The 16,330-nt window shown below is 35.8% G+C and overlaps 3 protein-coding genes across 3 annotated transcripts; 2 read left to right on the top strand and 1 right to left on the bottom strand.

The window, feature by feature from the left end:
- The first annotated feature begins 613 nt into the window (after window positions 1-613).
- Window positions 614-5,107, top strand: LOC116124874 (alkaline/neutral invertase A, mitochondrial-like). The gene is made up of 6 exons (XM_031410637.1): window positions 614-1,696; window positions 2,244-2,403; window positions 2,561-2,772; window positions 3,134-3,627; window positions 3,832-3,880; window positions 4,437-5,107. Exons 1-6 carry the CDS (start codon window positions 902-904, stop codon window positions 4,761-4,763), a joined length of 2,037 nt encoding a protein of 678 aa, XP_031266497.1. The 5' UTR covers window positions 614-901; the 3' UTR covers window positions 4,764-5,107.
- Window positions 5,108-5,302: 195 nt separating this feature from the next.
- On the top strand, window positions 5,303-8,384 carry LOC116124875 (putative pentatricopeptide repeat-containing protein At1g56570). Its single transcript, XM_031410638.1, has 2 exons — window positions 5,303-6,201; window positions 6,665-8,384. Exons 1-2 carry the CDS (start codon window positions 5,575-5,577, stop codon window positions 7,874-7,876), a joined length of 1,839 nt encoding a protein of 612 aa, XP_031266498.1. The 5' UTR covers window positions 5,303-5,574; the 3' UTR covers window positions 7,877-8,384.
- Window positions 8,385-8,684: 300 nt separating this feature from the next.
- On the bottom strand, window positions 8,685-11,697 carry LOC116124873 (pentatricopeptide repeat-containing protein At3g62890-like). Its single transcript, XM_031410636.1, has 3 exons — window positions 9,152-11,697; window positions 8,930-9,066; window positions 8,685-8,838 (listed from the first exon to the last, which is right to left on the bottom strand). Exon 1 carries the CDS (start codon window positions 11,695-11,697, stop codon window positions 9,604-9,606), a length of 2,094 nt encoding a protein of 697 aa, XP_031266496.1. The 3' UTR covers window positions 8,685-8,838; window positions 8,930-9,066; window positions 9,152-9,603.
- Between the last annotated feature and the right edge of the window lie 4,633 nt (window positions 11,698-16,330).

Raw genomic sequence — 16,330 nt, 5'->3', positions numbered from 1 at the left:
CCAATACTATCCCCAAAATCCTATCCAAAATAATAAACCAAACGTATCCTTAGTTGTTTAGTGGTGGTTGCTGATACTTGAGGCAATGGATTGCTATCCCTTGACACATCACCAGCACTATCTCTCTATTGTCTCCACTAAATAGAAGCCTATAAACAATGAATTTTTTCTAAATATAGCATAGTAAAAGCTACCGTTTTTGTTGATTAAAATCTTTGAAAGATTTACTCAGAAGCCAAGTGGAAAACAAATTCATAGCAAACCATAAAATTAGGGGTGGTTTAGTTTGTGCTTTTTCAGTTCAATCAAATAAGAAGCCATGCTTGTTTGTAAAAGTTGTTTTATTATCTATTTTATGCACCATTAATATACTATATAAGTCTAAAAGGAATTGAATGAACTTGGTATCATAAAAATCAAGCCCTTGATAATTGACAATCTACAAACACAATTGAACCCTTTTTATTTCACATTTGATGCAATTACACCGGGGTCCTCAATAAATTCAAAAACCTTTATTTTGTAATAAGAAAAATCTAAAAATACCAATGAAAAAAAAAAAAAAGACTAGTGGTGGCGTGGTGGCAAAATAGAAATTGAAAATAACCTTTCTTGTTGCCCAAAACTTGAGCTCTTCTTTCTTCGTTCCATCGCCACTCGCCACCTATATAGAACCATCCTCCTCCTTCAACAATCATTTGACACCATTTTTCTCTCATCAAATCCTTTATCTCAAAGCACTAATATCTCTCTTTTTTCCTTATGTGAGTTCTAATTTTTTTTTCTTCTCTCAAATACTTTTATGATTTTTAAAGTTGTATAATATACATAGCGATACACAAGTTTTACACAATTTTGCATCAATTGATTTTGTTTTCAATCAAAATCTTCAATCCTTGTAATGAACACAATCACTCTTTTGGGAAATTCTACAATGAAGCTCTCCGGCAGACTTCTAAGAACTCGTGGGAATGGTTCAATTTTGTCGTTACCAACCCTTAAAAACCATCACCACACTTTAACCAAAAATTCTTTAACTTTTGGTCAAAACAACCAAATCCAAACCTACCCTTTTAAAATTTCGAGCTTTCCACGCATATTCTACAATACCCAGAAGTGTTTTTGCGCTTTGAGCCCTAGTTTTGGCCAAACCAGGGTTGTTTCAAGACCTTATAGTGGTGTTTCGACTAAAAGTAGAGGTTTTTACGTTGCAGTTTGTAGGTTATCATCTAAAGTTCAAAACTTGTCAACTTCTGTTGAGACTCGTGTGAATGATACAAATTTTGAAAGAATTTATGTTCAAAATGGTATAAATGTTAAGCCTTTGGTTGTTGAGAGAATTGATAAAGATGAAAACATTGTGGGGGGGCAAGAATCAATAGCTGAAGTTGGTAGTGTTGAAGAAGTCGATGGAGACAAAAATTTGGAGGGTGTTAAAAAATCAAGGATTGAGACTTGTCCTAGGAGAGAAGAGACTGATATTGAAAAGGAGGCATGGAGATTGTTGCAAGAATCTGTGGTAACGTATTGTGGGAGTCCTGTAGGGACTATGGCTGCTAATGATCTTAATGATAAACAACCGTTGAATTATGATCAAGTGTTTATTCGTGATTTCGTGCCTTCTGCTTTGGCTTTCCTGCTGAGAGGAGAATCGGAAATACTGAAGAATTTCCTCCTTCATACCTTGCAGTTACAGGTGATAATTCATAGTTTACCGTAATTGCTTTTTAGTGGTTGTAATATGTTATTTTGTGCTTTGGCTACTTATGTCTGATGATGAATATTTGTTTTTTTAATGTTCAGGTTCATCTAATGATGGTTTTATATTGTATTATTCTATTGCATGATTGTTTATGTTTAGGTTCATGTGATGATCGTTTTATATTGTGTTATTCTTTTACATGATTTTGAGAGGATACATATTTAAGAGAAGGTATATATATATATAATATTAAGAGGGCATATCATTATCAATTATCAGTTTGATGATTTTGGTAGTTGTGATGCAAACTTCTGCCAAAACTACTGAAGGGGAAGTTTTTGTCAGATTTAATTTTATTTATCTCTGATTCTTTGTTTGTCATGTTACAAACTGTCTTCCTGTTCTGCAGTCTCAAATATGGGATGACAATCTGTTTTACTTTGTTCATTGTCCCTTTCTGTTGATTGCATTGCTAGCATATTTTAGCCATATGGTATTTGATCAATTTGAAGTAACTATATTTTTTTCATGTTCAATTTAGAGTTGGGAGAAAACGGTGGACTGCTACAGCCCAGGACAGGGATTGATGCCAGCTAGTTTTAAAGTCAGAAGTGTACCTCTCGATGGCAATAAGTTTGAAGAAGTCCTAGATCCAGATTTTGGTGAATCAGCAATTGGTCGTGTTGCACCTGTAGATTCTGGTTTGTGCACTGACAAAATATGATTTTTTTTTTTTTTTTTTTTTTTCTTTTAAAGAGTTAAGATGTCACACTGTTAGTACTTTCTGCCTTGTGCTTTTGTAAGTTATTCCTGGAGTTTCTGTTTGTGATAGCATCAGTTTTTATGCTTCTGTAATAGGATTGTGGTGGATTATTTTATTGAGGGCATATGGAAAGATCACTGGTGACTATGCATTACAAGAAAGGGTGGATGTTCAGACGGGCATAAAATTGATTATGAATTTGTGCTTAGCTGATGGTTTCGATATGTTTCCTTCTTTGTTAGTCACTGATGGGTCCTGCATGATAGACCGTCGGATGGGTATCCATGGTCACCCCCTTGAGATCCAAGTGAGTTTGAGTCCATCTTTCTTTTTCTTGTCCTTTATGTATTTACCTTTCAACTAAAAATTGGGTATTTCATGTTGTCATTGAGTATCTGCATGCCAGTTAGAAGGATACTTTCCATGGTGTGTCTACCCTTTTAACTTGTCTATGTGAAGTGAATGAGAAAAACCGTTGAGAGATAGCTGTTCCCCATGTTGAATTGTTTGATGGAGATACCTGGTTTCTGAACTTTTTGAGTTTTTAAAGCTCTATATGGAATGTGGGAGGGGGATTAATTAGAAACATGAAATTCCGAATTAATGAAGTTGAACTATGCTTGGAATGCAATATCATGAACTTACCTGTCTAAAATTTGTTTCTGCAGGCCTTGTTTTATACAGCCCTACGGTGTTCTCGTGAGATGCTCTCAGTAAGTGAAGGATCCAAAAATTTAGTTAGAGCCATCAACAATAGGCTGAGTGCATTATCGTTTCACATAAGAGAATATTATTGGGTGGATATGAAGAAGATCAATGAAATATACCGGTACAAAACAGAAGAGTACTCCATGGATGCCACCAACAAATTCAATATTTATCCTGATCAAATTCCTGCATGGCTAATGGATTGGATACCAGAGGAAGGTGGATATTTGATTGGCAATCTACAGCCTGCTCACATGGATTTTAGGTTCTTCACGCTTGGTAACCTTTGGTCCATCATTTCATCTTTGGGTACTCCAAAGCAAAACGAAGCTATTTTAAATCTTTTTGAAGCCAAATGGGATGATCTTGTGGGGCATATGCCTTTGAAGATATGTTACCCTGCTGTGGAGCATGAAGAGTGGCGTATTATCACTGGCAGTGATCCAAAGAACACGTGAGTTCTGTGTGTATATTTTTGCAGGCACTTGCGCATGTGTGTGCATGTGCGCATGTATATGTGTGCATATATATCCTTTATGTGTGTGTGTGTATGTGTGTATGTGTAGATATCCTGTTTTTATAGCAATAGCAAATTATGTTATGGTTCAATTGAAAATGTTCATCAACACTGATACATTTTTCTTATAAATCCTTGCAGCCCCTGGTCATATCATAATGGTGGATCTTGGCCAACACTTTTGTGGCAGGTAAGCTTAGATATCACTGACATATATTATTTAGGCTTCTGAGGATAGCTCAATACATGTTTATATTTTTGGGTATTTTTATGGTCATCCTAGTATAATTGGTGGCCCACAACAATAGTGAACAAATAATTTTACAAGGTCCACCAGTAGATCCATGTCTATTCACGCTCAACCCAGCTGCTTGCCGTTTTGTATGTGGATTTGGTTGCATAAAAAATCACCCTTCCCTTTTACCCCTTTTTTTAAATCAGTATGGAGTTGAGTATTTAAACATTCCATTTTATGGTTGATTCATTGAATGGCCAGTTTTACTTCGTAGTCAACGATGTAATGATGCCCTAAGTAGATAGATAGCATTTATAAACAGCATGACGGCAGGACGATAGCTCTGGTCGTGTATTCATTTATCTGAAACAAAAGTGTAACGCATAGTTCCTGTATGCATCCAAATTTGTTTCTTTTTGGTTTATGGGCTCGTGTTATCCGCAATTGCTTTCTATCTTAAGTCTTTTAACTGAGCTTTTCTTTCTAAAATTTATAATTACCTCATTTTCAGTTCACATTGGCATGCATCAAGATGGGAAAATTTGAATTAGCCCAGAAGGCAGTTGACATGGCTGAAAAGAGGCTTGCAGTTGACCGTTGGCCTGAATATTATGACACCCGAACAGGGAAGTTTATTGGAAAACAAGCACGACTTTTCCAGACATGGACTATTGCGGGGTTCTTGACATCTAAAATGCTCCTGGAGAATCCAGAAATGGCTTCCTTGTTATTCTGGGATGAGGATTACGAACTTCTCGAGATCTGTGTCTGTGCTCTTAGCAAGACTGGGCGGAAGAAATGCTCTCGTGGTGCAGCTAAGTCTCAGATTCTCGTCTAACTGAGATACCATTTTTATACGAAGGCATTCGTATAAGGCAGAGTGTCTTTGTATTGTACAGTCACAAGTTTAGGGCATAGTAATAAAAGAATTGATAAAGTGAAATTTTAAGCCTTAAAAGTGTAACATATAGAATTTTCAGCATAACTGTACAGTAGTGATGGTTTATTCGTCCGATTGATTAACTAAAAAGTTGATCATACAAGTTTCTAGTGACTTAGCATAGAGGGAGGCCCTGGATTCTACCATGGCTCTTTTGCAAGGTCATCTGTATTTTTTATATTATATGCAATGGTTACACTTACACATTCACCATATTTATTTATTTATTAATGGATTGGTTATATTGTATTTGATTATTTGCTTCCCATGGATGCTCTTTACCCAGACATCTTTTGAGTTTGATATATATTCAGGTCCTTGTCTTTGAATCCCATGACTCAAGTTATAGCCATTAAATTGTGGTCTATGGTTTCAAGTTTTGCTTTCCCCGAATAGTTATCACCAGAGATGAAGTGGGATGGCTTCTCTTTATTCCCTTTTAGTTGAGTCCTTATTTGTCTTCGCCTTCTGTTTCGCTAGTAATAGCCATCTCAAGTCTCGTGAATTGTGAAGTTATCAATTGTTTCGGTGCGTATATAAGTGAAAGTTAAAGGTCCTCTAATTCTGGGCAAAATATTCGACTTATGTGCTTGGCTTGACAAGCTCAAATTGTCCATCTCGAAGTTTGTTTATACAATCAAGGAGCACCCACTAGATGTAAAAGTTTGAGAAATAGTTCAGTCATTTGGACAGGCTATGATCATGTAATATGAGCGCAAAGAAACTACTATCATCCGCTGCCACCTCCACTTTTCACTTCAATAAATTACCACCCATTGTCACGAACTCTCTTACATGGCCCCATAAACCCTATACCCAACCAAAACCACCTACAACACAAAAGGGTCCATCCATTTTAGCTACAAATCTCATTAGATCTTACTTCGAGAAGGGCCTAATCAAAGAAGCACGTACACTGTTCGATGAAATGCCCGACAGAGACGTGGTTACGTGGACGGCCATGATTGCATGCTACACATCATCTAATTACCACACTCATGCGTGGAACATGTTGGTTGAAATGGTTAGAAGTGAAGTTGAGCCAAATGCATTTACCGTATCAAGTGTGTTGAAAGCTTGTAAAGCAATGAAGTGTGTTTTGCATGGGGCTTTGGTTCATGGACTGGCTATTAAGAAAGGCTTGGAAGGGTCGATTTATGTTGATAATGCACTCATGGATATGTATGCTACGTGCTGTGTTTTCATGGATGATGCCTGTATAGTCTTTAAAGTTATGAAAATTAAGAATGATGTCTCGTGGACTACCTTGATCACTGGGTACACTCACAGAGGTGATGGCTATGCTGGCCTCAGAGTCTTCAGACAAATGCTAATGGTGGGTAGTTAATTATCATAGTATTACTTTTTTCAAACATATTGTGAGGTTTTCAAAAACACTTCCGCTTTCAAAATTCGGACTTGTACTCTAACCGAAAGAGTTGTAAGGACAGTTATGTCGCTCCTATCAGTTTTGGTGAAAACAGTTAACTTTTCGCCAAGAGCTCAAGTCTGGTCTTTAAAAAATTGTGGACATCCTCACCTGACAAACTTCATAATAGAAGTGTCATTGCTAACACTAAACGGAAATTGTGGCTCCAGATAGATAGGATGGCATATAAAAAATTATATAGTTGACCCCATTTAGTTGGACGTAAGGCTTGCTTGAACAGAGTTACAATTTTCAACAAGATATCAACTTTGTTGTAGGAAAGCTTCACTTCGGGTAGTTTTATAGAAATGTATAAAATAGATGTAGTATATAATATATGCTTAATATTGTTGCATTTTATTGCAAGCAGGAGGAAGTAGAATTGAGTCCATATAGCTTTTCGATCGCAGTTAGAGCTTGTACCTCGACTGGACGGCTTATTTTTGGCAAGCTAATACATGCAGCAGTGACTAAACATGGGTTCGGATCCAATCTTCCAGTAATGAATTCTATGCTAGACATGTATTGCAGGTGTGGTGGCTTATCTGAGGCAAATCAATACTTTCATGAGATGACTGAAAAAGATTTGATAACATGGAACACATTGATAGCTGGATATGAAAGAACGGATTCCTTAGAATCTCTCAATATATTTTCACAGATGGAGTCAGAAGGATTCTGTCCAAATTGCTTCACATTTACTAGTATTATAGCTGCCTGTGCTAATTTGGCAGTCCTGAGGTGTGGACAACAGGTTCACGGTGGAATTGTTCGCAGAGGCATTGATGGAAACTTGGCATTGGCTAATGCGCTCATCGATATGTATGCCAAATGTGGAAACATATCTGACTCGCAGAAAATCTTCAGGGAAATGTCTCGCAGAGATTTAGTCACTTGGACTTCAATGATGATTGGATATGGGGCACATGGATATGGAAAAGAGGCTGTTGAGTTGTTTGATGAGATGGTTACATCAGGTGTTCGACCTGATAGAATTGTTTTTATGGCTGTTCTGAGTGCTTGCAGTCATGCTGGATTAGTGGATGAAGGCTTGAGGTACTTCAGCTCAATGATGGGTGATTACAATATCAAGCCAGATAAAGAGACATATGGCTGTGTTGTGGATTTGCTAGGCCGAGCTGGGAGAGTCAGGGAGGCATATGAACTGATAGAGCGTATGCCGCTCAAGCCTGATGAGTCCATTTGGGGTACACTACTCAGTGCTTGTAAAGCACATAGATTTCCAAATTTGGGCAAATTGGCGGCGCAGAGAGTTTTAGATTTGAGGCCAAATATGATGGGGACTTATGTGACGCTGTCAAATATTTATGCGGATGAAGGTAAATGGGGAGACTTTGCGAAAGTGAGGAAGCTAATGAAACTTATGGGAAACAAGAAAGAAGCTGGGAGGAGTTGGATAGAGGTGAAGAACCAGGTTTATAGTTTTTTTGTTAGTGACAAGATGGGTTCTCACACAGAGTCTGTCTACGAAATTTTGGAACTGATGATCAGGCATATGAGCGAAACAGAAAATGTGCCTGATATAGACTGCTTAATACATGACCTGAATGGTGGAAATTGAAAAGAAGCGAAAGCTGTAGAGATAAGAAGACCTTAAGATGATTATTGGCTGAAGTGTTTGAACTCCTGAATATCATTTGGTCCTCACAGACAAGCTTATGTTGGTAACATGGAAGAGATTTATGTTTACAGGTCCGGAATTCTTTGTAGAAGAAGTTCATTCTTTTGGTCCATTTAAAAGTCAATAAAAGAAGAGGGGCAGTGTTATAAATCTCAAATTTTTGCGGCTAGTGACATTACATTATTTTTCAGGGACACAACATGGATCACATAATCTACAAATCCTTCTCAAACAATGACAAATCACTAGAGATACAAAACTCGGGATAGAAACTTAGGATATGTAACATCATTCAAAAAATAATGGTCAATGATGATAGATGAAGAAGATATCAAGCAATATTAGCAAAATGCACATTTTTGAATCTAAAATATTCATTCTGATTAATTCATTGTTGTTGTATTTGGTCAATATTACTTTTGTTGTATCATTTAGCTGCAGAAATACTTAATTCATTGGGAGCTTCGTATTCGGTCAATGTTACTCATCTTGTACCACTTAGCTGCCAAAAGGTTTTGTCAAAGTTATATAAAAATGAAAGTGGTTCATTTTGTACCTTGGTAAGAGAACATTCATTGCCAGCATACATATTGATCAAATTCTGGAAATGCAGAATTACCAAAGGCCCTCATTGCAAAAGCAAAAACTGGTTGAAATGGTAACAGTAATGAACATATTAGTGCCAGAATAGCAAACCAAAAATGCACACACATAAAGAGCAAATATCTTTTATTAAATCGATGTACAAATGGAGAGCCTAGTTTGCCTGACTCCTCTGCTGGTACTATTTCAAGTACTATTATGATGTCGATACATCCCACAATCACAATCACCAAGATACAGGATAGACACTGATTGGAGAACTTTTCTCCTACAGATAATCACTTCAGCTGAATGACAATCTGCAACTCGAACAGAAGTGTAACTCAATTAGTAAAAGAGAAATGGACGCAACTTTAGAAAAAGCTAGGCAAATCTGCTTGGAGGAATTACATTTGTGCCATCACGTTATACCAATATACTAAAACTGTGCCTATCCTCGCCATGGAAACATATTCTTTAAAAGCTCCTACCAATTTGTCACATGTTTGCTGAAGCAATCTTTGGATAAAGGAGTCTGGCTCAACACCCTGCATAACAAAAATGACATGGATTTAATTTCAAGCAATAACATGAAGTAAGATATGTGGTTGATAATAGAAATGGCTCATGTACCTGGATCCTTGGTGGTATCTTCCAAACCAGTGCCATGCAAAGAAATGAACATGGTATATAAACCCCATGCTTGTGTCCAGCATAGTAATGAGTTCGTAGAAAAATGGCCTCTTTGTAAAATAATAGATCTGCAGTGGTTTTCCATTGAAAATATCCACAATTTACTGTTTTTACCTCCAAATTGTCCTCAACCATGGCACACTAAAATTACTGCCTGCTTTCACTTCTCAACATAAGTGGCTGCATAAATCCTTACCGGGTGAGCTATTTGTTGCTACAATAAAGCTTTGCTGGAATGCAAGATATCCTATCAATGCCATGCCAAGGAGACCCATTGCACAACTAAACTGCACAGAATATATAACTCATACTCTGGTAGAACTAGACAAGTTCTTCAGGTGAGATCTCATCAACAAAGTAAATAAATCAATTTGCCCAAGTATGATAATCTGCTACCAGTAATCCAGGCAAGAACAAGAACCCTGCTTAAAGTGGTGAAAACGATGACGATCCCTCACCACAATTTCACGATCAAAAGCTTTGGAAATGAACTTTGCTGCAGTGTGACAGTCATTACATATTCGCAGATTCTTGATTATCCGTATTGGTGTTGGTGGACTTATAGTTATAAGCCCAAAGGCAATTGCAAGCTTCTCACTGTGTCTAAATAGAGTGGATTCCTTCTCTTCTTCATCAATGTCAAGTGAAACTTCATGTGTATTTGGTGCATAACCTTCAATCTTCAATCTCTTTGACATTTCATCTAACATATCCTCGATCTCATTTATCTGTGGGTGTGTCTTATCCCCTGCCAGAAACTCATGAACTATTCCGTTTGCTTCAATCATGCTGCAGCCTGGGACCTTCACCACTCCACGTTGCGTCATTGTCCCCCTCACCTCAAGAACATGATCCCAATTACCTTTTAACGCATGTATGTTGGACAGTAATACATGGAAACCATCATGATCAGGTTGAAGCTCAACAAGCTTTCTTCCTACCCTCTCCCCCATTTCATGGTTACCATGTTTCTTACAGGCTGCAAGCAAAGCACCCCAACTAGCAACATCTGGGGACATGGGCATACTCTCAATGAGTTTCTCCGCTTCTTTGAGCATACCTGCACGTCCTAGAAGATCAACCATACATCCATAATGCTTAATATTGGGTTCCATCCTGTGCTCTTGAATCATGGAATTAAAATGATGGTGCCCTTCATCTACCAAGCCCATGTGCCGACAAGCCCCAAGAACCCCTATAAAAGTTATCTCATTTGGCACTATACCGCTTTTCTTCATCTCTGAAAACATGTCAAGTGACTTGCCCACCAAGCCATTCATCGCAAAGCCAAGAATGAGAGCATTCCAAGTAGAAACCCCCTTTTCCTCGATCCCATGGAAAACCTCCATTGCATTTTCCACACACCCAAGTTTCATGTACATGTCTATAAGCGTGGTACCCAGAATGACATTAATCTTGAGTCCATGCTTCCTTATATATGCATGAATCCACTTGCCCTGGTCAAGGGCGGCCAAGTGGGTGCAAGCTGAGATGACACTCACCAAAGTGGTCTCATCAGGCTGAATCCCATGAAGCTGCATCTCCTGGAACAATGCCAAGGTCTCAGAGTATTGGTTGTTTTGAGCATAGCCTGAAATCATTGCACTCCAAGACACAACATCCTTTTCAGTCATGATATCAAATAAAGCTCTGGCCTTTTCAATTGAACCACATTTCCAGTACCCTGATATCATAGAATTCCAAGATATCAAGTCCAAGCTGTAACCTGCATTGAACAGTTTCTCAGCCGATATTATTTCCCCACAACTTGAATACATGTGAATCAATGCATTTTGAAGATTAACATAAGATTCAATTCCAATCTTCACAACTAAATTATGGATCAATTTCCCCGTTGTCACAACCGTTAAATGTGCACAGGCAGAAAGAACGCTAACAACCACAACCTCATCCACCATAACTTTATGATCATTCATTGTCATGAACATAACCAAAGCCTCCTCGTACATCTCATTCTGCTCATAACAAGAAATCAGCGCACTCCATGAAACCAAATCTTTCTTAGGCATTTGATTAAACAACCTACAAGCCTCATTCACATAACCTCTTCTACCAAACAACACAATCATTGAATTCGAAGCAATTATGTTCCTTTCAGGCATCCTATCATAAATATCCTTCGCCTCTTCTAAATTTCCCGCGTTAACATAACCTGCCAAGATAGAATTCCACGAAACCAAGTCCAACACAGGACTTACATCAAAAAGTTTACGTGCATCACACATATTTCCACAAACAGCATACATATTTATCAATGTATTATTAACATATACGTCTGAATCAAAACCCACTTTCACAACGTGATCATGAATCAATTTCCCTTCAAAAACGGATAAACGTAGTGCACTAGCTTGAGCAAGAAGTGGGTAAGTGTAATTATCAACACCCACATTGTCATTCAGCATAAGTTTGTACAAAAAAAAGGCTTTTTGAGGAGAGTTTCTTTGAATAAAGGCTCTGATCATGGTGTTAAAAATGAACGCATTTGGGTTCTCTATGTAACTAAAGACTTTGAAAGAGTAATCGATGTCTAATTCAGTGGAGCATTTGAAAAGTCTACTTGCAGCAAATGTGTCTGTAATAAAGCCAGTAAGAATCATTTGAGAGAGTATCTGAGTGAACAGTTTCAAATTTTGACATTTTGGCAACTGGGTCTCTAAGATTGAGAGGTTTATAGTTGGTTTGAAGATGGGTTTTACATTAAGTGATGATTTAATTGGGGAAGAGAGATGTGCCAGTTTTGCTGTCAAAGACATAGGGGCTATTTGAATTATGAAAGAGAGTCAACTAAGTGGTGAACACCATAGAGCATTTGGACATCTCAAAAACTGGTTTGGAGGGGAGACATTTGAGTAACCTCATTAGAAAGTTGAATTCAGAGGCCAGAAACCATTGGCGGCATAGTCTCATCATCACATGGGAAATAACCTCATTCTCATAATATTTTTATCAATACAACATTGCTTCATAGGGTGGTTGTTGATGATATTGAAAGCCACATGCATTATATATTATTGATTTTTTTTTTTTTTTTTAATTTCTAATGATATTTTGACCTTTAATGGTTGTGATCATCAGTGGCATGCAATTGATAGTTTTAAATTATAGTACAAGAACCAATAATTTTATCATTTTCTAATTAAAAAGGAAAGGAAATTTTATTTTTTATTTTTTATAACCGGGTATTCGAGCTTGTTTATGCACATCTCAATTAATTAATATGTTTTTTTTTTTTTTTTTTATATCTGGAGTATTCAAACGAGCTTGAATACATATCAACTAATCCCTAAAGTTCATTAAATATCTTACAAACCAAGGGATAGGCAAGGGTCAGGTCAAGAACCCCTGTCTCCAAGCCTGGCCTCGAGGCCCAAGGGGAGTCCCTGAACGGAGATTTAGGAGAATCCCCGAACTCAGCCCGCGGGAATTTGGGGATTTTTATCATTTCATAGTTGATTTATTATTATTATTATTTTTTTGGTAACTCTTTCTTTTAAAAATATTGCAATGTATTTTTACTCTTTATTAACTATGAAAATATTTGTATGATTATAGTTTTACTTTTACTCTATTTATTTTTTTTTTTTGGACCCAAATTTTTTATTTGCAANTTATTAACATATACGTCTGAATCAAAACCCACTTTCACAACGTGATCATGAATCAATTTCCCTTCAAAAACGGATAAACGTAGTGCACTAGCTTGAGCAAGAAGTGGGTAAGTGTAATTATCAACACCCACATTGTCATTCAGCATAAGTTTGTACAAAAAAATGGCTTTTTGAGGAGAGTTTCTTTGAATAAAGGCTCTGATCATGGTGTTAAAAATGAACGCATTTGGGTTCTCTATGTAACCAAAGACTTTGAAAGAGTAATCGATGTCTAATTCAGTGGAGCATTTGAAAAGTCTACTTGCAGCAAAGGTGTCTGTAATAAAGCCAGTAAGAATCATTTGAGAGAGTATCTGAGTGAACAGTTTCAAATTTTGACATTTTGGCAACTGGGTCTCTAAGATTGAGAGGTTTATAGTTGGTTTGAAGATGGGTTTTACATTAAGTGATGATTTAATTGGGGAAGAGAGATGTGCCAGTTTTGCTGTCAAAGACATAGGGGCTATTTGAATTATGAAAGAGAGTCAACTAAGTGGTGAACACCATAGAGCATTTGGACATCTCAAAAACTGGTTTGGAGGGGAGACATTTGAGTAACCTCATTAGAAAGTTGAATTCAGAGGCCAGAAACCATTGGCGGCATAGTCTCATCATCACATGGGAAATAACCTCATTCTCATAATATTTTTATCAATACAACATTGCTTCATAGGGTGGTTGTTGATGATATTGAAAGCCACATGCATTATATATTATTGATTTTTTTTTTTTTTTTTAATTTCTAATGATATTTTGACCTTTAATGGTTGTGATCATCAGTGGCATGCAATTGATAGTTTTAAATTATAGTACAAGAACCAATAATTTTATCATTTTCTAATTAAAAAGGAAAGGAAATTTTATTTTTTATTTTTTATAACCGGGTATTCGAGCTTGTTTATGCACATCTCAATTAATTAATATGTTTTTTTTTTTTTTTTTTATATCTGGAGTATTCAAACGAGCTTGAATACATATCAACTAATCCCTAAAGTTCATTAAATATCTTACAAACCAAGGGATAGGCAAGGGTCAGGTCAAGAACCCCTGTCTCCAAGCCTGGCCTCGAGGCCCAAGGGGAGTCCCTGAACGGAGATTTAGGAGAATCCCCGAACTCAGCCCGCGGGAATTTGGGGATTTTTATCATTTCATAGTTGATTTATTATTATTATTATTTTTTTGGTAACTCTTTCTTTTAAAAATATTGCAATGTATTTTTACTCTTTATTAACTATGAAAATATTTGTATGATTATAGTTTTACTTTTACTCTATTTATTTTTTTTTTTTGGACCCAAATTTTTTATTTGCAAGAATATATATATAATATATATTAACATTTACATATATATTAGGTATTATATATATGTTATTATGATATTATGTATCAAATATATATATATGATGTTCTAATTTTGTAGATGATTATTGATAGATTCTATACAAAGAAGTATATTTAGTTTTTTTTTAAATGATATTTTGTTATTGTGATTATATATATATATAATATATAATATATAATATATATTATATATATATATATTATATTATAATATTTATATATATATATATATATATATATATTATATATATATACTTATATTTATTGGGTTATGACTTATCTCAATTTGTACATTTTTATATTATTAATATATATATATATAATAATAGAGAACATGTTTAGAATCTAATAATTGATATAAGTATATAACAATTAAAAATATGTTTTAACTTTTCGCTTATATATCTAATTTATGACATATATAATTTATGTCAGGAAATAATATGTTTTAATTTGCCACCTAATATTTAAAATGCCTCATAATTGATTCTAATTCCATGATTACAAGATTATTTCCTTATTTTAATTCATAATGAAAGATTTTTATGAGGATTTCAAGATCTATAATCATTATTTCTAAATCTTTCTTATCAATTACCTTTTTTAGACTCTTCTCATTTAAAAATAAAAAAGTTATCGAGTAATATGCTTTTTGAATTAAAATAGAAAAAATAATTTTACTAATTATATATATATAAGGAGAAGAAGAACTACAAGTTTTGTACATGTTTGGACTTATCTTTAATAGACCTCTCCCATGCACAAACCAATCACATCGTTTCTTCGTGTCATTCCTTAAATTTTCTCAATGAAAATATCTACTTTGAAACTTCAAAATCCAGCTTGAATTTAATGTTCTTGGAAGATTCGTAGGACATTCAATTAGCTTGGCTTCAAATGATAATATTATATGTGAACGCTATATGCTGTTCCGACTCTAGAGAGTCACTTCAGTTATTTCATATAGTTTTCAAAGCATTGTCCCATGGTGTTTGAATTGTCACGCCCTGTTACAAACGACAGTACTCTTGAAGCTTCCAAAATCCACATCTTGATAAATTTCATACAAGTGTACAAAACACCTTAAGCAGCACAATATTGAATTTAACTTGTGGATGTCGTTACATTGACGACTAGTCCTTGCTTCTTCATCTATATATACTGGCTAGGAGTAGAAGAGAAAGAAACATCAAATTAAAATGGCCAGAGAGTTGTTCGTTATTGATGGTAGTGGCCCTGCAGGAAGCAATTTTGGGGGACTTTTTCTGCTTTGCGCGGTGGTTGCATCAGTCTCAATGATATCCATGGTCATATTCGCTTGTGGTGACAGCACCTCGGGGAAACGTCGTAGTGGAGGTGGAGGAGCAGCAGCAGGAGGAGCATGTGGAGGAGGAGGAGGATGTGGAGGAGGAGGAGGAGGAGGATGTGGAGGAGGAGGTGGTAGTGGCTGTTGAAAGAAACAAATAAAGCGAGCAACTTCTTGAAATTTTTGTTGTTGTCAGAGGCCTTAGATTTGGTATTATATTTTCAAGGTGTATTTACGTATGTGTTATTCCAGTCATGCATTACTAGTTTGTAAAGTCAAATTTTTATCGGATTCTTTTCTTTTCATATCACCTTGAAAATCAATAACCAATGAAATCCTGTATATTTTAGGGATGAGAAGATTCACTTCATAATACGGAATAACTTTTTATACGTATACATTTAATTAATTTAGTTAATTTCATACTTTCGTTAAGATCCATCTAAGTCCTAACAAAAATAAAATTTTTAAATAATCCACAATTTCCGTATAAACGTTCTCTACTTTAACTAACTTTCGCTAGAATTTATAATAAGCAATGTTCAAAGTTAATTTTTGTTGATGTTTGATTTTGACACCAACAACTCACATGTGTAAAGTGCTAAACGGGCTTAGAAATCACACGTGATAAGAAAACATGAAATGAAACAATAAATGAGAAGTGATATTTAAAGTAGTTCGGATGCTCAAAAGCGAATCATACGTCCACTGTTATTGTATTAATAGATGGGTAAAATCGGGTCGTGTAAGGCGAGTTGAATTACAATCTAGAGACAATACAGAGAGAGAGAGAGAGAGAGA

Source organism: Pistacia vera, unplaced genomic scaffold (genome assembly GCF_008641045.1).
Source record: "Pistacia vera cultivar Batoury unplaced genomic scaffold, PisVer_v2 Contig157, whole genome shotgun sequence".
Lineage (NCBI taxonomy): Eukaryota > Viridiplantae > Streptophyta > Magnoliopsida > Sapindales > Anacardiaceae > Pistacia > Pistacia vera.
Note: the sequence above shows the minus strand (reverse complement) of the source record. Positions and strands in the feature narration are given on the sequence as shown.